Raw genomic sequence first — 19278 nt, 5'->3', positions numbered from 1 at the left:
GCTCCTGTTGCCATGGTATCGATGAGTGTTAAGGTCCAATCAGAAGAGCCGGTTCCTTAGCTTGTATTTCCTGTTTTCCGGAGAAAAAAAAAAAGGATTTTCTTAAGACCTTTGCTCAGCACTTGATCAGCGTTCTTGCTGTGGACACGCAGAGTTTACTAAAACGTGATCTACTGTAGAAACGTTATTATGTCGTATTTATTATGTCGTTATTTGCAAATACGTCTTTTTATTATGATTGATTTATTTTTCATAAATGCTGCATAGGGAATAATAATTCAAATCTTAAGTTGAAACATCAATATTTTTCTGATGAATACTTCAATGTTATTGTTATTAAATATTTTTTAAGACTGACTTGCAAGTGACAAATGAAAGTGTTATATTCGTCAGGGTTCTACTCAAACCTTTTGATCAGCAAATACCATGAACTTCTTTTTTTTCCATTTATTACTTTCATAGTACGTAGAAAGGTTAATATGAAGTACATCAGAGCAAAGTGTGATTCAGGTAAAATGCCCTTTGACTGTTTTCAATTGTCACTCAACAGGTCAGAATCATTCATTCAGTGTCTACTGCTTTATCTCTTAACGGGGTCGCTGGGAGCATCATAGGGCGAGAGGCAGGGGACACCCTGGACAGGACGCTAGTCTGTCACAGGGCACACACAAAGACAGACAACCATTCACACACACACTCATACCTATGGACAATTTCCCAAAGTTATCAATCAACCTCTGTATGTTTTTGGACTGTGGGAGGAAACTGGGGCGCCCGGAATAAACCCACAATAATATATATATTTCTTGTGTTCTTAAAGTCCAATGTTATTCATGTGATATAGACTGCATTGTGAAATACATACTGTAAATATGAATATATATATAAAGTTTAAAGTTACTCTTGTGATTTATTAAGAGCCTGACTGCAATTTAAAATATTTAGTATAGCTTAGTATATGGCTCAGTATGTGGGAAATGACAGAACACCTTCTGATGAATGATTAACAACTTTATTGTTAATGAGCAGGAACACACAAAGTTAACATTTCAAAAACGTTAACATTTTTATAACAATTTGCATTATCAAACAATCCAAGCATGACAAGTAATATAAATATGCAAAGTTCACACAGTAGTTAATATTGTCAAATAGAGATTTTAAACAAACATGTCAAATGTTCTAAAAAAATTAAAAAAAAAGGCAAAATTTAGACATTTTACTGACAGGAAATTTAACTTAAATTAAAGTAAATCCTCATTCGATTTTCTTACTTGACACATGAATTCCTGCCAGTCTTTTGCAGCATGTTGTTGTTTTTTCTCGCTCTTTTCATTCCTAAATATTTTTAGCTCAGCACGTGACTTAGATACTTGATCAAGTTCCCAAACACGCCTATTTGTTCAGGTACTTGGCGACGGACTCGTAGGCCAGGAGGATCTCTGGGTCATTGGGGCACGTGTAACGGAACTCGTCTCGTTCGTAGGCGTGACGCAGGTAGCGTGTCAGTGCTTTCAGCTCAGAAGGGATGTCGAAGTCACGGTACTTCTTACACACCACCTGTCGAATGAGACTCATTAAAACAGTTTTCAAAGGGAAGAAGAAGAAAAAAAGAAGAACAAAAATAAAGAAAAAAAAAAGAGAAACCGTTTTTAAAGACACCAGTCACTGTTCAAGTTTAGTTTTTTAGACGATAGCTCAATGCATGTCAGATTTGTGTGAAAAAAAATAGCTCTTAAGAAGCCTTTATTCCTAAAATGCATTTTACTTTTATCGTTGTCTATGCTGATGATGACCTGATCCCACTTGAGAAGAACAAACTTTACATTCAAAGCTGCCGATTTAAAAAGGGGTTCATAAGTTTTATGAGGTCCATTTCTCTAAGCATCCTCATGAAATATCACCATGATATAATTGAAAATGTGTGACCACGTTTGGACAAAAAAAAAACAGCTTCATCGAAAGTGTTTTGTTCTTTTTTTAATCTATTTTGGCTTCCTGGTATTTTATCTTTTATCATTTTTGAAGATCAGCAAAAGCAGCAGAGTTCTCAGGAACTCCACCCATGAAAGGAATATTACATGTTGGATATATAGTTTCAATCTAAATAAAAAAAACATTAGCCAACCAGCCTGCATTAAGTGAAACATATACATTCCCTATGCTTGATTTGTTTTATGAAAAAGTTGTTTTACCGATAAATGAAAACTTATCTTAAAAAAGCTATAATACAAAACAAGTTCATCTAACTTTAAAGTCATAGTTCACCCAAAACTCAAACTTGTTGACTAAGGGTTGGGATTATTTTCAGAATAATCTTTATCTTTTTAGAGTTATAGACAAAAATATATGTTTTTAATTTTTTTAAATGTAACATTTTAATGAATCAAATGATGGCCAGTTGTCTTTGTCACTCAAAAACATCCAAATAATACTGTTATATGTTCGTCTTGCATTGAAGCCTTGAAGAGAAGAATTGTTGAGGAAAAAATTAAGCAAGTCTATATTTTAAGATTGTTTGTGGAAGAAGTTTGAATAATGACAAGTGATACAGACAGAAAGTACTGTATTGTGAGTGATTCCAGAGGGAATACAGTCTACTATCTACACTGGAAGTGCTCACAATATTTACAGTAAGTGGACTATCATAAAATATTCATTCTTTCTGGAATAATATTGATCCTGTTGAGGCTTCAATACAAGATGGACGTTACAGACGAGCAGTACGGAGGTGTTTGGATGTTTTTAAGTGTCTTTTTAGCAGAAGATGAAGACAAAGACAACTGAGCTCCAGTCGCTACATTAAAACGAACATACATTTATGTCTATAACTCTTAAAAAGGAACAGATTACTCTGAATCCCCCGAAGTAGACATGAGAGTGAGAGGAAAATGAGTGAAGCTAAAATGTTGGGTGAACTATGACTTTAAACAATACAAGTTGTGACTCACTTTGACAATGTTTAGTTTGGGCAGCAGGTTGCAGTCGGCCAGCGATAGAGTGTCTCCATCCAGAAAGCGCCGAGTTGACTCTTTGGCGTTTGGGTTCTTGTCCAGCTCGTGTGGGAGCGGGGTCTCGAGGAACATGTTGAGCATCACCAAAGTCCCCAGGAACTTCTTCTCCAGCACTTCAAGTTGAAAAGAAAAATGAGTTTCACCATCACAACGTCGTGCCGGGATTTACAAGTTCCTCACTGTCATTGAGTCCAGGATTGGGATTCTTGATGTAAGCAGAGAATTTACGGAAGATGTCGTCCCCGGCGCCAGTGGACTCTTTGTATTTGCAGCCCAATTTTGGATACCTGGAATTAAGACAACGACATTATGAACGCTTGTTTGTTTGAACACAATGGACGGATGTGAGTCGGGACGGCACTGGACGTACGCGGGAGGGGCTAAAATCTCCTCCAGGAACTCCTCGATCTTGTTGGTGTCGGTCTTGACCTCGCCATTGTAGAGGAGGAAGGGAGGCTGAGATCCAGGAGCCAGAGACCTCAGCACATCAGGGGCCCTGCAGCACGAGATAACCTCTGGTCAAACCATTAAAGTAAGCCAGTCCTGCTTATCTCACCTAATTATAAAGAGTGTTTTTTTTTTGTTTTTTATAACCAAATGTTGTGTTTATATTTATATTTATAATGAAACAAAAAGGTGCATCTTTGCTTTTAAAATAAATAAGCGATTCTGTTCTTCTGTACTCTTATTTAAAGCATCAATAATACGTTTTCCAATCAATAGAAATAACACAATATCTAATATCAGAGTTAAAATATAATCATATAGAATCATAAAGCATTATTCAGGGGTTGAAAGGAAATAATAAAAGTGTAAAAATGTTAAATTAACACAAGAGTTTCACGGCTCACCGTTTCATGTCCACGGTGGTGAGTTTGAAGTTTACGCCTTTCAACCAGAGAATCATGAAGAGCCTCTGACAGAAGGGACAGTTCCCCACACTCTCCACATCAAGGCTGGCCTGAAAAAAAGCAGATGGATAGAATAGAAAAAGAAAGATTAAATGAAGTTAGACTTATTTGTAGTTTTTTCTTGACAATTTGAGAAAAAAATGTTCACTTGATTCTGTAACTTGATTGACAAACTACTCTGTGTGCGACGAAGATGTTTTAAAAACACTCACTGTATCTACTAAAACCCACTCGAAGGTGTACGTAAAATAGCATTTTATTCAGTTTTCAGCGAAGACATTTTTTTTAAACACAGAGACAATCATGGTTTATACGTGAATGAGTCTATAACGTGTGATAAGAAAGCTCACGAGACGGAGTCTGATGTTTGAAGTACTTTCATGATCTTGTATGAGAGGAAATACGATTAAAGGAGCTGTCGGGAGTTTTCCTTCTGTGCACCCTCCTGAGCCGAAGAGCTCTTGGTTTCTAGTTTTATCTTCCTGGTAACCTCGAAAAGTATCACAGTTTTTCATGTGAAAACATGTCTCTGGTCGAGTGTGTCAAACAGCTCAGTGGTCACGTGACACTCACAGACCCTCCAGTGGATGTAAGTTATTGAACAACATAGTAAGCTATAGAGATGGAGTAGAAGATTCATGACTGTTGGAAATGAGACCAGGAAATATGATATGTATTTTTGTCTTCTACGTGGGGTATGTTTTGCTTATATTTTTGTCTGTTATAGAACAAATATATAAAAAGAAATATATTACATATAAACAATTATATAAAACAAAATATATATACAGGTCATTGATAATGAAATGGAGGATTCTCTGTAGCTCCCTTTGGATCGAAGAAGGTTGTAAAGAAATTATCTTTAACTTTATCAGATTCCGAATGATCTTTAATGGTGTTATCAGTGCTTTACGTTTGCATTATCAGTAAAAGGTTCCACCAATTAGGGATTTGTATATGTAGCGTTGCGCAACATTACACATAAAATCTTGAAAATAAATAAAAGATACAGCTAAACTATTTACACAGTGCAGATTAAGAAGTGTGTGCTATTATATAAATTTGTGTTCAAATGTAAAGTATGTAAAAACAAAAAAAGACTATCAGAGGCTCAGGCTCTAGATTCACTAAAATGAATCAACAATGATTTTAATGCATTGGCAAAAATTGCTGTTATTGTTCAATTAGGATCGTTTTTGGGTCAATAGATGACAGGTTGGATCAGACGTTCTCGATAAGTCTGTCTATGGAATTCAACAGTTCCTTGTAACTACACAACGTGAACTAAATTAAAATAAAAAGTCAATTCAAGCAAATTTCCTTATAAACTGTTTCCAAACCAGTGGCTTAGATTACTGTAGGTTAGGAATGATTAACCCAGATGGTGCTGGTTCCAAAGAAAAAGTCAGGGGGGAAAAATAACACTTATTATGGAATAAATAATAATAAAAATCTGGGTTCAACATTTTAGGCCCTAAAATGTTGAACCCAGATTTTTATTATTATTATTATTATATTTGAAAATCTTTCAAACCAGACCTTATAAGAGAGCGAATAAAATGCAGGTAGGTGTATAATCCAACAAAAAAACATATAGCTTTATTAAGCTAATAATTCACTGCCTAAAAATGGGTGGTCCTATATTTGTTTTAAATCAAAATACATCTTGACTATTATTCATCAGGCCAGGCCAAATGTGGACACGGGCCACTGATCCAAAGGCTTTCAGTTTCCTCGACTATTGTTTTCTACTTTAATTTTGGTTTATCTTTGTGTGTTTTATACCGCGATGGTTCTGATCCCTGTTTCTTGTCTATTTCAGATTCTTTCCTTGTTTTAATTGAGTTTTGGTTTCGTTGATGAAAATGTAAAAAAAAATCTTAAATGTGTCGAGTCCAGTCACTGCTAGGGTCCAGTTAAATCCATGTTTCTAACAATAACCAGACAAAAGTCTCGACGACAGAACAATTCTCACCCTGAGTCAAGCATTGTTACTCCTGTCCTCCTTTTCCACATCTCACTAGCTGTTTTCCTCGTCTTCTTTATGCTGGTTTCTTCATCGCCAACATTCTTCATCGACCGCGTCACCCGTCTGTCCTCTACACGTGAACGTGGAAGTGTCGATCCGAGGACACTCCCGCCTCAGCTTCGGCACTTCTGCTTCTTGTTAGTCGACATTTTCTGCTTCTTCTATAATTATGTCCCCAACGTTAATTGAATCATTGTATTCTTGTTACAGTAATGACTCAGTAATGATGTGGCAACTCAATGTTACAGGTTGAAACAAGAAGCTGAAATCAAAGTATGTTACATCCAACTAATGGCCGGAAGGACAAATAAATTAAGTGCAAATTCCTTAAAAAAAAAAAAATTAAATTATAAAAGTGTCTAATATTTTAACGTCTTTGCTCTTTACTGTATAGATATTTCCAATGGTGTGAGGTTTAAATTAAACCAGTGCAAGAGTCTCAGAAGAAATGTTTTATATTAACGAAAACACTGTCGTAGTGATGTGTTGATGAAGCTTCGTGAAGCAGTGTCATTGTTTTCAGAGCTCAGTAGGGGGCGCCCTCAGTGTCGTGGGCTTTCTATGAAATAGTTGTTCAAAGCAAAAAGATTATAGAGCAGAGAGTGACATCTATTGGTATCTGAAAGTAATGACACTGTTTCACGAAGCTTCATGATCCCATCACTAACTTGATGAGCTCAGACATCTATCAGAGACTCGTGGTAGATTCGCAGATGATCTACACAGCAAAGTGGTTTGTAGATCTTGTTGGGTTTGTCACATGGGAGGTTTGCTAGCTGGAGTAAACCAAGCATGTGTTTGACATTAACTATAACTAGCATTTTCTTTATACAACCTGATTACAAAACAATGATTAAAACAACTATGAAGACTCTCAAGGAGAAACATCCATAATTATATTTCAAAGAGATGATTTGTCAATTGTAATAAATCATAATAAATACAGGATTCAGGTTAGAAATAGTGAAGATGTGGTTTTCAAATGTTCTTAACCCTTGTGTTATCTCAGGGTCAAGGTGACCCAAAGGCAGGGAAAAAAAAATATGTTTGAGGTATCCCTTGTGTTGTCTCTGGTTCAAGAGGAACGACCTCCTTTGGTTCTATAAATAAATATACAGTGGTGGAGGTCGTTCATCTTGACCCAGAGAAAACACAAGGGCCCTGTGTTGTCGGGCCTTCGGGTCACTTTGACCCTGAGATAACACAAGGGTTAAATGCCACTGGCGAATATTTTTGTGTCTAATTCAACTAGGGCAAAAAAGAACTTAATTAAGATAAAGTCATATTATTATTTCAATATATTATAATATTGTTATAGTGATATTTCTTCACCCATGTTAAGTCTAAATCTGACATCAACACAACCCTGGAACGAAGACAAAGTAACTACTAACAGGAATAGAAATACACAACAGTACCCCCGACCCCAGACGTAGAGACTTCCTGTTGACCCATGAGCAACATGTCTTTAAATGCAGACTCTTCAACAACATCGCTGACTTTGACATCCCCATTACTGTGGCAGCAGAAAAACGTGTCTCAATGAAATTGTATATGAGCTCAGCTGGGCTAAACTACTAAGTAAGTAAGTAAGTAATTTGTATTTATATAGCGCTTTTCCAGACCAGGGTCACAAAGCGCTTAAACAATCAAAACAATACTCAATAAAGTATATACTTTAGAGGGCAAGATAAAACTGAGAACAACACAGGAGTTCCAGAAAATCAAGGAAAAGCCTGCACGAATAACGCGTTTTACTTTTTTCAAAGCTAAATATTTGACCATATATGTTAACTACTGATCAGAGTTTGGGTTAAAACCCTACAGATTTAATTTAAATTAATTAATTTGTTGTTCGTAATATTACCGTTATTATTTTTGTATTTAAATGATTATTAAATGCTATTTTTAATTTGAAATTTGTGGAATAATACATTTACAATAAATATTTGATGTTCTGAACATATAGTGACACCGATATCTCTTTTTAACCCTGCAGGTGTTATCTCAGGGTCAAGGTGACCCAGAGGCCTGAAAACAAATGTGTCTGTAGTACCCCTTGTGTTGTCGACTCAGGCCTCTGGGTCACCTTGACCCTGAGATAAAACATGATTTAAGTTGTTTGTTTTGTTTTTTGGTTGGGGGGATGGATCTACGAACCAAACCAAAAACCAATAACATAAGATACTTTATTAATCTCCATCACTCAATCACTTCTCTGGATTTTGAGCGGCAGCAATAGATTTTGAGAGCTATCAAAAAACAACAACAAATTAGCGAGTTGCCTTTTTTCAGGGACATAATATCAGTCAGTGTGTCGATGGAAACATTAAAGGATTATTCCAAAAGATTTTGTTCAGCAGAAAAAAAAAAAAAAAAAGTTGCTTAAAAATAAAAACTCCAGTACATTTATTCAATTCATAGTTTACAAATTATTTCAGGATTTGAGAATTTAAAAATGTTGTAAATAGCTTACAGGGTTAAAAAGGTTAAACATGTTTCCGAGTTTTTTTCATTTGTCTACAGGGTTTGTAAAATATGTTTGAGAATTTCTACATTTGTACACGTCCAGCGTAAGAAAGATGATCAGTCATTCATAGAAACAATGTCGATCTTCCACGAACAATTGTCGATTGTAAACACTGTCATGAAGCACAACTTCGACATTAGCTCACCATAAATACCACTCGAGGCATTCTTGTCAATCCAGCTCCTGGCTGAAGAATGTCGTTGGTTCGTCGAAAACAAAAAGTATTTTAAAGTCCGTAACATTCGATGACCTCTACAGGTGGATGTTTGTCGTGTTGTATTTGTATAAATGCAGTTTATATACCATTGATACAACGTAGCAGCTCCGAGTAAGTTGGTGTTGTGCTGGCCTTACCTTCACGAAGAGTTCAATATCTGGGGAGTCTGACTTCTTCTGCATCTTCCTCTCGATGTTCCCGAACCAAACACAAACACAGGTTTGTCTCTGCTGCAGGCACAAACCAGATTCATCCATTCATCACATATTCTTGTTTCTGAGATCCTCAATGTCATACTCACACGACGCTTGATTCTTAATTACAAATCGGTCAGTTCCTCATGAGTATTCCAGACGTCGCCCTCTTCTCTCACTGTCTGTGTTTTTCTTTTTTGTGTTTATCTGTCGCCACACCTGCCCAGTTCTGCAGGAGGGCCCACACCTCCTCTCTGCTTTACCAGTCCGACCAGCAAATCTGGATCCTCGTCTGGCTCTCATGCTTCCATGCATACCCTGCGTTCAATTGGGACACTTTTAAGTGTATAGATGACTCACCAGAAATACAAATATGTTTTCACACATTGTTACAAATATGATAAAATCATCATGAATAGTTTCACGGTCAGAAGGAGTGGCTAGATGTTGTCTTTGACTTGTAGGAAGCAGTGAAGTCAAAGAGTTAATCGAGTTCTAAAAGGCTCTTAACTTGACTATCATTGATTGATTTATTTGTAACACATCTTTTATGTTTATGATATAAAACGAACATTTTTATTCAATTTAACCTCTATTATTCGCTGATTTATTGTTGAATTTATATCGCTTTTGGTTCTTCTGTTTGTCTTATGTTGTGTTTTAGACATGAAAGTATTTGATTGTCTCTTGTGTATAAAAAAAAAGGTGTAAATAGCAGCCCCTATTATGAATTTAAATGTATTTAAATTGAATCAGACAGTGAATATCTTAATCAAAATACAATAAATCAATAGCTTGTATTGTTTACCTACACTTTGTTAATCATGATACAATTAAACCAAAAGTATAAATGGAACAACATCATACGCATTTATTGTTAGAGACTTCTTTTTTTAAATTTCCAGCCTCCTGTCAGCAAACATGACAGATTGAAACTGTTCTCATGGTGCAGGAATTCACTCTGAGTTTCTGCAAAACCCATCATGGAGGTTGAAATTCCTTTAAGATTGAGGTAGGACAGAAGGTTGATATAGTGACATGTTCTGTTATCTTATGTCACAGGAAGACATGAGGAGGAATGAAGAGGGTGTGATCGTCACGATGTACATGTGATGCCAACAAATTCAATCTGATGACTGACTGCAATTTGATGACTGACTCTGCTCTGAGAAAACATTGGCACTATTGTTATTATTATTATGATTATAATGATTATTGTTGCATTATGAGCAGAGTAGTGTCATTGATGGGGACTTAAGTGGATCCATGATCGTTGACCCTCAGCCACATTCTTCATACAAGCCTTTAATTTGCCATTTTAGAACCATCTTTGTCACATCCCCCTTCCAGGGACTTTGTATTAGTGTTTCCGGTCATTTTGTTTAATAAACCATTACAATCTTTTAACAATAGCACGGTTTAAGCTTATACGAAATCATAAAACTGCATCCTTAGAAGAATGGAAAGCTAAAATTAAAGTGGAAATGTCCTTAAAAACATTGATCTGTTCCCAATGCTCAAGTATATTGCTTTTATAACTAGGGACATTCAGCAGAAATATTTTAAATATAATTGTAATTCTAAACCAACAGGTCTCAGAAATGAATGTACCATAAATAACAGTGTCCATTTTTCTCATCCTCTTAAATAATTGAAAACACACTACAGCGTGAAGCGTAAACATGGGGAAACATATTAGGTTTTTGTTATAAACAATATTAACTAATAAGGGTCATTCTAGGGAGTGGGGGGTCGATTTCTGTAAAAATCTGGATTTGAATCACCCCCACTATTTGTGATCAAACTTCCCCCCTAAAAAAATCAATAAATTAAACCAAATCAAATTAAATCTAATTCCAGAAATCAATATTTAAAAAGAGATATTTTGCATTATTAATGGTTCACTGTCTCTCTGTACACCATCCAGAAAAAAAAGAAAAGTTTATCAAATAAAAAAGTGGCAGCAACTCTACAGCAACCCCCAGCTTTGCTGTTGAATACAAACATATACTATGTTTTTAAGAATATGGGATGGCGGATCTCTGCAAAACTTTTGATTTGCATCGGCAATCTCATGTCAAAAACCCTCCACACACAAACATTGTAGCCCAAGAATAATACTAACAAAACAGCAACCATCAGTCATTTTTGACGAACGTCTGCCTCAAAACAACAAAGATTTGCGTTCATTCTGTCAGAGCTGCTTAAGCCAGTTTCAAAAGTCACAGTTTCACTTCTTTTTTCGCAGACTTCACACAAAGCAGACGTGTTATAAAACATCTAGATTCTTAACTGTAACACTAAAATAGGAGCAATAGTCTAACAGGGAAAAACATTGTTTAAAGACAAATTAATTTGACTCTATGCATAGTCAGGCTGTAGCGATACACTTATCTCACAACAAGATTCACTAGGATTTGTTCACATGACTATACGATATATATTTAGATTTCATTGTTCCTTTATGTTGGGGAGGATGTAATGACTGCTGCCAACCACTGGCTGGAAGCTGAATTGCACAAGCAAAATAAACAAAGGCTGTGCACTTTTGTTAGTACATTGTATATATAGAAACACTTTGAAATATTATCTATAAAATAACTATCATAAAAAAAATTAAAAAAAACATTTCATCCCCAAAATACAATTAAAAAAAATGTCTCTTTGCACACCATCCAGAAAAAAGCATTGATTAAATAAAAAGTGGCACCAACTCAACTGCAAACCCCCAGCTTTGCTGTAAAATACCAAAATAATTTGGGATGACAGGGATCAGAACTCACATGAAGAATGAACAAACGCTGGGAACTTTTGCAATGGAATTTCAAATTTAAAAAAATAATTCAAATCAATACTATATTTAAACCATCAATGAACTATAGTGAAACATTTTGAAAACAATTTCATCCTAAAAAAAATACAAAAACGAAAATGAATGTTTAATGACGAATTAATTTGACTATATGCGTATTTAGGCTGTAGACATACACTAATCTCACAATTTGCTATAATACAATTAGGCTCACTATACGATATATACACGATACATTTTGAATTCGTGGTTGATTGGATCCTGGAAATAACCAAAGAGAAGAGGCATGAGATGGACACTCTTCTCAGGTCTGGAAGACTTATGCAGATGTTCTTTTTTTGGTGCTCCGCCCTCTAACCGCTTCCCTATTGGAAGTGCAGCACGCTTCACACTTAAGAGGTGGGGAATGCCCACCACACGTCCTCCATTTCAACTCAGCAGGGCACAGGAAAAGCCGACGTTCATCAAAGCTTTGGTTCTGGCAATCCAAGGCTTGGATTGCCCCCCACTAGGTGTGGGCGCTTTGGCTTACTCAAGTTGGCCAGCCGGGCTACTGTTCACCTTCCATCCTCCGCGACCCGGGCCCGGGCACTCTCCAGCGTTCCCTGCTCCAAGTGGGGGATGTTCTCTCACTGGTGTGCAGACAGGTCCCCGGACCCCAGCTCCTGTTAGGTCTCTGCTGTCCTGTCTTCCCTGCAACATTTGCTGGATAACGGACGGACTGTGGCGACACTGAGAGTGTTAGCATCAGCCATAGCAACGAGGCACGTCAGGTTCAAGGGTTCTTCGGCTCATACCCCCCCTCTGGTGGTTCGGGCCTACAGACTTTGACCTTGGACCTTCCACTCCTCAGTGGGATCTCCAGCTGGTGATGGATTCCCTCGCAGGCTCGACCTTCGATCCTCCTGAGCAAGTCCCACCAGACATTTTGTTTTTTGAGGTCTCGCTCCTTCTGGCGCTGACATCCTTGAAGAGAGTGAGTGAGCTTTGTGCTCTCTCCGGAGTGTTTTTTCTTTTGAGTCGAGGAGTCATCAGTGTCATTGGTCCGAAACCCAGCAATCCGTCCGAGGATTCTTAACTCCTCCTTCCAGGCGACAACTTCGAGGCCGCGGGCCTTCCATCAGCCGCCTCACTTGGACCTGGGTGAAGAATGCCTTCACCTGTTGTGTCCTGGACTTTGGCCTGTTACTTGCGGTGGTGGCCTTTTTTAGGCAATGCCTTATTTATCTGTCACGGTAGATGACGGCTGGGTGAGGTTCCTCAGAGGTTCTCTCATTGGCTAAGATCGACCATTATCCGGTGTGGCCTCTGTCGCAGCAGAAATTGTCTGCTTAGCCGCTTCTTGAACGTCCACCTTAACTTTCGCCAGAGCTTACCTTCACTAATCGTAGAACCTGAAGTTATAAAAGCAATAACTCAGGTGATCTCGCTCTGCTCGGTCATATCCATCGCGACATGACTTTGGTCTTTGGTCTTTCTTCTATAGGATTGAAGATCAGCTGAAAGAAGGGGGAATACAAAATAATAGAAAAGGATAGGGATAGGTCAGGGGAGGCAGGAGAGGCGGAGCCTCACCTCTCAATGTGCAATCCATCACAAACTGCGTTGATTCTTTTTTTAAATTTTTTTTTTTTAGAATCCCTTATTTGTCCCGCGAGGGGAAATTCAGTAGTGCTTTTCACCCTATGACACGGGTGGGCAATTATAATTCTTCAAGGGCCACATTAAATTATGTGAATGTTTTTAGGGGCCATCAAGCAAAAAGAAAGACGAAAAAATCCCTAAAATAAAAAGGACATTCGTCATTAGGCCGTGACTTTTATTAAGCTAAATAAGCTGCAATTTTATTCCTGTATATATATATATATATATGAGTTTTTTTCAAAACATTTCTTCAACTTATTTATAAAAAAATTTTTGAGGGATTAAAATATACTCGAAAAATTACACACAAAAAGTAAATAAGTGTTATGTTGAAATGTAAATGAATAATAAATACAAAATACATTTGTTAATGCATTAATACCATTTATACATGATCATACTTTGACATTATGAGGGCAGCATTAATATAGTCAAAGGGTCGCATGTGGCTCCTGGGCCACACGTCTCCCCTATGCTGTTTTTTAAACGGTTGCCAAGCAACAAAATTTAGTTTTTCACTGCTGTGTTCTTCTGTGCAATGACAATAAGGAAAGTAAAGTCCTAAAGTCCGAGTCTAAAACAGATGTGTTTATTCGCCTTGATTTTCCACAGTCTGGCTGATGTCTTTAACCATTAAAGTTCAATGTTTGTCATGGTCTTATTTAGTTTTTTCTGATCGGAAATACAGTGAAAATGTAAAGCTTGAGGCACATGCTAATGAGCCTCCACAAACTACTCATATCCCCATTGAGGCGGAGAGACTTTTAAGACTAAAGGCAATAAGATGGACCTTTATAACAAAGAGCAAAGAAAAGTAAGGGAGGTTTGTGCGACGAAGGAAAGGCGTATGGACTTTATCTACAGATGAAGGTAAGACCAGAAACGGTTTTAACCTCAATCGTATAAGTAAATAATAAGTAAAAAGCCAATTGAAAGGTCTCAGATCATTAAATATGGCAGGTTAAATATTTGGAATATATAATTTTAAATACATTGATAATTAAAACATAATATTTGATTCATGGCTCCAATGTCAATGTAAGTAAGTATATTTTATTTATATAGCGCTTTTCCAGACCAGGGTCACAAAGCGCTTAAACAATCAAAACAATACTCAATAAAATATATACTTTAAAGGGCAAGATAAAACTGATAACACAACAGGAGTTCCGGAAAATGTCAAAAATGACAGATGATTTATGAAGCTATAAATAAATATGTATCCACAAGCGAATACTGCCGTAGATCTGGAGGATGTAGACTAACATCCCACAAAATATCACAGCAGTTCAATATAGACTTTTAGAGAAATCATTAATTAAATCGTACTTTTAAGAACCATCTTAGTTAGTCATATGATATTAAATACTCTGCCCTTTTGGGTTGATATACATGTAAAACTGACACTAAAGGAGTCAGTGCCTCGCCGCACGTCACTGGGTGACCTCTAGTGGACAATCATAGTTCTCACGACAGGATACATTTTCTACGTCATTTTATTCTGTTCAAGCTCACCTGTATCTTAAAAATGTAACGGTAGATTTATTCTTTATTCCGGACCTTGGATATTAGTAATCCTATTTGCGTTTCTCCTTAGTTTGGAGTAAGATGATACAATTGAAACTAGTTTCAAAATAATATTCGAGATGTAAATAAGAGACTTAGTTAGTTGTCCATGTGTTATTACACTTTAAATTGTTATTGTTTTTGTTGTTGTCTTTTATGCTGTTGTATGCTATTTTATATTGCTATTAATGCTATTGAACCCATTATTGTCATGCCTAATTTATCAGCTAAGTCACACAGAATTATTTTTTAAAAAAAGGAAAATGTATATTTTACGACTTTCTTTTATACTTCCTCTTTTTTCCATCTGTGCTGTGTTTGCATCACTTTCATCATCATATTTCGAAAGAGGTCTTCAGGGAAACAGAGCTTCAAGAAGTGACATATTGACATACTGTGGTGGAGCAGAAGACATATAGCTTTTTTTTTTGTTGTCCTCATTCAAATCATACACCACTCCCTACGCTCACCTCTCCGCCCTATGACTTCTTGCTCCGGCACACTGACAGGGGACATCACCCTCATGATCGACCCTGCTGCAGCTACAAACGGAATCACTGGCCCTGGGACACGGTACTGGACCAAAACTTTCTAAACTGGTGAGTTTTTTGTTTTTTATTCTCCTCACTTTAAACCAGTTTTTTTTTTTTTCATTCATGTGATTTAATGAGAACTAAAAAAAGCTCTGTGACCGTGTGCACTTCCTAACGTTCAAGATATGCCATCTCGAAACCACATCCTGTTCAGTATATGCCACAATTTCTTGTTTTTTCTTGTTTTTTTTTTTTTAAGATCACACTCTCATTGTTGATCAATTCATTTAAAATGTTTTTTTTTAGTGCCAAAGTGCACTGAGCAAGTCCTCTAGGTGTGTTCATTTTTTCCTGTTAACATTTTTACAGACGTACAGAACAACTGATAAAAATAAGGTAACCCTCATGCTAGTGTCATTAACTTTTGGATTTTTATTGTCTGATGATCCTTTTGTTCTAGTTTCTAGGAGTAAAGAAACGACTTCCTTTACTGGTGGTTGTGCACAAAGAATGCCAATGGTAAATATTTTATGTTTCATATAATATATAACATATAACAACATTAATATAACACATTTACAAATGTTTTCTTCTAGACATGAACTATTATTGGGGAAATAGTTCTTCACGGGTGGCCGAGCACAGAGAATTCAGATGGAACGTTCACTAGTTTAATATGATTAAAGTTTAATTTTTAAGGTTAAAGTTTAATTGACAGTTATTTAACAGAAGACCAAGGACAAGTGCAATGAAAAGACCAGCTGGCCGGTCAGTTTTTTTTACATATTTATTGGCTCTTATAAACCTTCTTTTTGCTACATTTCTGACCTCTTATCATTTTGTGTTCTCGAACATGTGTAACGTGATTCGTCTGTGGGAGGGTTTTTCAATCAGATGATTGAAAATGATGACAAATAAAAACAGCAATGAAGGATTAAAACAGTTTTAGAAAGTGCAATAACATCATTTTTAAATGCAGGAGATGAGGGAGGCAGGTGCGTATTTATATATACTACGGTGCTATTACAGTTGGTAGAAAAATGAGTTGAGAAACTACACATCACTATTGAGAGCTTGGAGGAAACAGACTTTGCCATGAAAAACAGGAACTCAACAGGAACTCAAGAAACTTCTTAAATGGATGTTTGACGGGTTTTAGGAAGTAAAAGAAAAAAATCATTTTTAAAGCAATGATATAAAAGGGAACGCACCAACAAATTTCACAACTTTGCAATAGAGATCGAACTTCCATCTATACAGTGATTTTAATTCAAAGTAATTGTTCTGATGTTTGATTCTATAAAACACATTTTCACTTTGCAGTTCCCTTAATCCAGTCATTGGTGATAGTCATGGGTTGCTAAATAATAATCTAAACAAGAAGGAGCCTTCTCATCCGCAGTTAATACAAAACTCTGCAGCAGGAATTCTGACCCGCTCTAGTAGGAGAACTCGCATTTCCCTGATCCTTAAAACTGGCTGCCAGATTCTTTCGGGATCAAATTCTGGTTCCTACTCTCAGAGCTATTCATGGTCAGGCTCCTCCTTACATCACTGATCCGATCCAGCCTTACACCCCAGCTCGGGCTCTGAGGTCTGTGGATCAGAATCTACTGATGGTTCCTGAACATGCTTTTGAACCAGAGGAGAGAAATCCTTCCAGGCTGTTGCTCCTAAGCTTTGGAACGATCTTCCTCTCTCTCTGTGTTTGATGATCTACTGACTCCTTCAAGAAACATCTTCAGACAATTTTATTTGTTTTTCCTTGATTTTCTGGAACTCCTGTGTTTGTCTTTTGTGTCTTTGCCTTTTAAATAATTTGTATATTCTTAAGATTGTTTTATTTTGTATTATCTCTTTTATTATTTCTTTTTTCCTTGCACTTTATTTTTTTCAACTGCGCTGTTGTGAAAGTGTGTTTCCCCTCTGGGGATGAATAAAGCTTTTCTATTCTATAAATCATATATTGTGTTTGATTGTTAAAGTGCTTTGTGACCATGGCACTAGAAAGGCGCTTTACAAATAAACTTTACTTACTTACTCACTAAAGAATAAGGGATTGAGGGACATGTGTGTTAAGATAACAGAGAGGGTTTTTGTTGGTGTTTAGAAATCATAATAAATCCAGTAAATACATGTGTTTGTGTTTTAACAGATGCTGGACGAGGCTCATTCAACTTTTGGGTTCACCAAAAAGGGGTTCCTGCTTCTGACCTTTGTGGTTGTCATTCCATTGTACACCTTTTGTGGTTGGATGTCACGGTTGCAGTTTACAAAACCACCGACTTTTTATCGCCCCACCGACATCACCCACCCAAGCAACATCACCACCGTCCTGCTCTGGTCCTGGCCCTTCGGGGCACGACTCAACCTTAGTGGTGACGTGTGCTGGAACCAATACCAGATTCCCAACTGTCAGCTTGTAGCCCAGAGGAATCTCTTTTCCAGCGCCGACGTCGTGGTGTTTCACAATAGAGAGCTGATGCAGGGAGAGAAACTACCTCTCGCCCTGAAGAGACCCCCGGGTCAGAGGTGGGCTTGGATGTCCCTCGAGTCTCCGGCTCACAACGGGAACGTGAACAAGTACACGAATATCTTTAACTTGACGGTGACCTACAGGAGGGACGCCGATGTCGCCACCCCCTATGGGAAGATCGTACCAAACCCCGACCCCGGGACGCACTTGGAATCCGACGTCATGGAGAATAAAACCGCTCTGGCTTGTTGGGTGGTCAGCAACTACAGGGGTACCCACAGACGAAGCAAAGTCTACCAACAACTGAAAACCATAATCCCGATCAAAGTCTTCGGACAATGGTCAGGAAATCCACTTAAATCGTCCGATTTGCTTCCAACTTTGCGACGATGCTACTTCTATTTGGCGTTCGAGAACTCCGAGGCCAAGGACTACATCACAGAAAAGTTGTGGAAGAACGCCTACTTGGCCGGGGCGGTTCCGGTGGTCCTGGGTACTACCGTGGAGGACTACAGGGCCGTGGCCCCGCCTCACTCCTTCATCCACGTGGATGACTTTGCGTCGCTGAAGGACTTGGGCTCGTACCTCAAAGACTTATCGCAGGATGAAAGAAGCTACAGGGAATATTTTAACTGGAGGAAAGACTGGAAGGTTGAGATTCATAGCAGCTGGAGCCAGAGACTCTGTTGGATCTGCCCAAAATACAAAAGCCTCCCGAGATACAAGGTGTACACAGACCTAGAGCAGTGGCGCTACAAGGAGCACTGATTAGTTTGTTGTATGCCAACTACAATGACACTTTTTTATATTGTAAAAAGTAGAAAATTAAATAGTTATTTGCTGTAACTAGCTGAAGTAAATAGACTTGTTTGATTAGCAATGACTAGCTTAGCACCTTGTTGACCCCGGCTAGCCTGACTCGTATGATTGTATTGTTTTGTACATTTTCTGTGTTTTGTTCCTTAGAGTTGAATAAAACAATCATTTCTCATGTTATTCGTTTCAGGTTTTGGCCATTTTTTAACTGGCATATATTTAGCATTTTCAGGAAATCAGTTTGTCAAATTTTTGTACATCTGGATTTTGAAAGATTTAAGGCATCATGAAAAACAACTCAATAGTTATGGTTTGATAGATATAATTTGTGACAACTGTGTAGTGCAAAATTACCTAAATGCAAGACTTAAATTCAGTGTGAAAAGCTGAATATCTCAAAGAGAAAAAGTGTAATAAATGAAGAAAAATGTCGTTAGAACATGTGCAAAGTTTACTTGTGGGCGGAAAAAAAACAAGTCAATGTTTACATGAAGCATACAGGTGTAAAGCAACTCAGCAAATGTTCAATAAATTAT

At 37.3% G+C, this 19278-nt stretch overlaps 2 protein-coding genes across 10 annotated transcripts; one reads left to right on the top strand and one right to left on the bottom strand.

The window, feature by feature from the left end:
• Window positions 1-996: 996 nt before the first annotated feature.
• On the bottom strand, window positions 997-9153 carry clic3 (CLIC family member 3). The gene is made up of 7 exons (XM_087791336.1): window positions 9003-9153; window positions 8839-8931; window positions 3866-3975; window positions 3385-3510; window positions 3195-3301; window positions 2952-3127; window positions 997-1560 (listed from the first exon to the last, which is right to left on the bottom strand). The coding sequence occupies exons 2-7, from the start codon at window positions 8881-8883 to the stop codon at window positions 1396-1398; spliced, it is 729 nt and encodes a 242-aa protein (XP_087647462.1). The 5' UTR covers window positions 8884-8931; window positions 9003-9153; the 3' UTR covers window positions 997-1395.
• fut7 (fucosyltransferase 7 (alpha (1,3) fucosyltransferase)) lies at window positions 3469-18922 on the top strand. Of its 9 annotated transcripts, none has more exons than XM_087791328.1 (5): window positions 3469-3546; window positions 15427-15516; window positions 15820-15846; window positions 15911-15969; window positions 17606-18922. In XM_087791328.1, exons 4-5 carry the CDS (start codon window positions 15961-15963, stop codon window positions 18692-18694), a joined length of 1098 nt encoding a protein of 365 aa, XP_087647454.1. In that variant the 5' UTR covers window positions 3469-3546; window positions 15427-15516; window positions 15820-15846; window positions 15911-15960; the 3' UTR covers window positions 18695-18922. The 9 variants fall into 9 exon arrangements, with proteins under 9 accessions (XP_087647454.1, XP_087647455.1, XP_087647459.1 ...); XM_087791329.1 differs by lacking the exon at window positions 3469-3546 and adding an exon at window positions 14204-14221; XM_087791333.1 differs by lacking the exon at window positions 3469-3546 and adding an exon at window positions 16047-16218 and having other exon boundaries at window positions 15332-15516.
• The last annotated feature ends 356 nt before the right edge of the window (window positions 18923-19278 follow it).

Source organism: Callionymus lyra, chromosome 5, assembly GCF_982586985.1.
Source record: "Callionymus lyra chromosome 5, fCalLyr1.hap1.1, whole genome shotgun sequence".
Taxonomy (NCBI): domain Eukaryota; kingdom Metazoa; phylum Chordata; class Actinopteri; order Syngnathiformes; family Callionymidae; genus Callionymus; species Callionymus lyra.
Note: the sequence above shows the minus strand (reverse complement) of the source record. Positions and strands in the feature narration are given on the sequence as shown.

Coding starts and splice junctions, on each gene's coding strand:
- clic3 (XM_087791336.1), bottom strand. CDS start 8,883: ATGCAGAAGAAGTCAGACTCCCCAGATATTGAACTCTTCGTGAAG. Junction 3,302..3,384: donor GAGATTTTAGCCCCTCCCGC/GTACGTCCAGTG, acceptor TCTTAATTCCAG/GTATCCAAAATTGGGCTGCA. Junction 1,561..2,951: donor CCAAACTAAACATTGTCAAA/GTGAGTCACAAC, acceptor CTCATTCGACAG/GTGGTGTGTAAGAAGTACCG.
- fut7 (XM_087791326.1), top strand. CDS start 15,856: ATGCTAGTGTCATTAACTTTTGGATTTTTATTGTCTGATGATCCTTTT. Junction 15,970..17,605: donor GTGCACAAAGAATGCCAATG/GTAAATATTTTA, acceptor GTGTTTTAACAG/ATGCTGGACGAGGCTCATTC.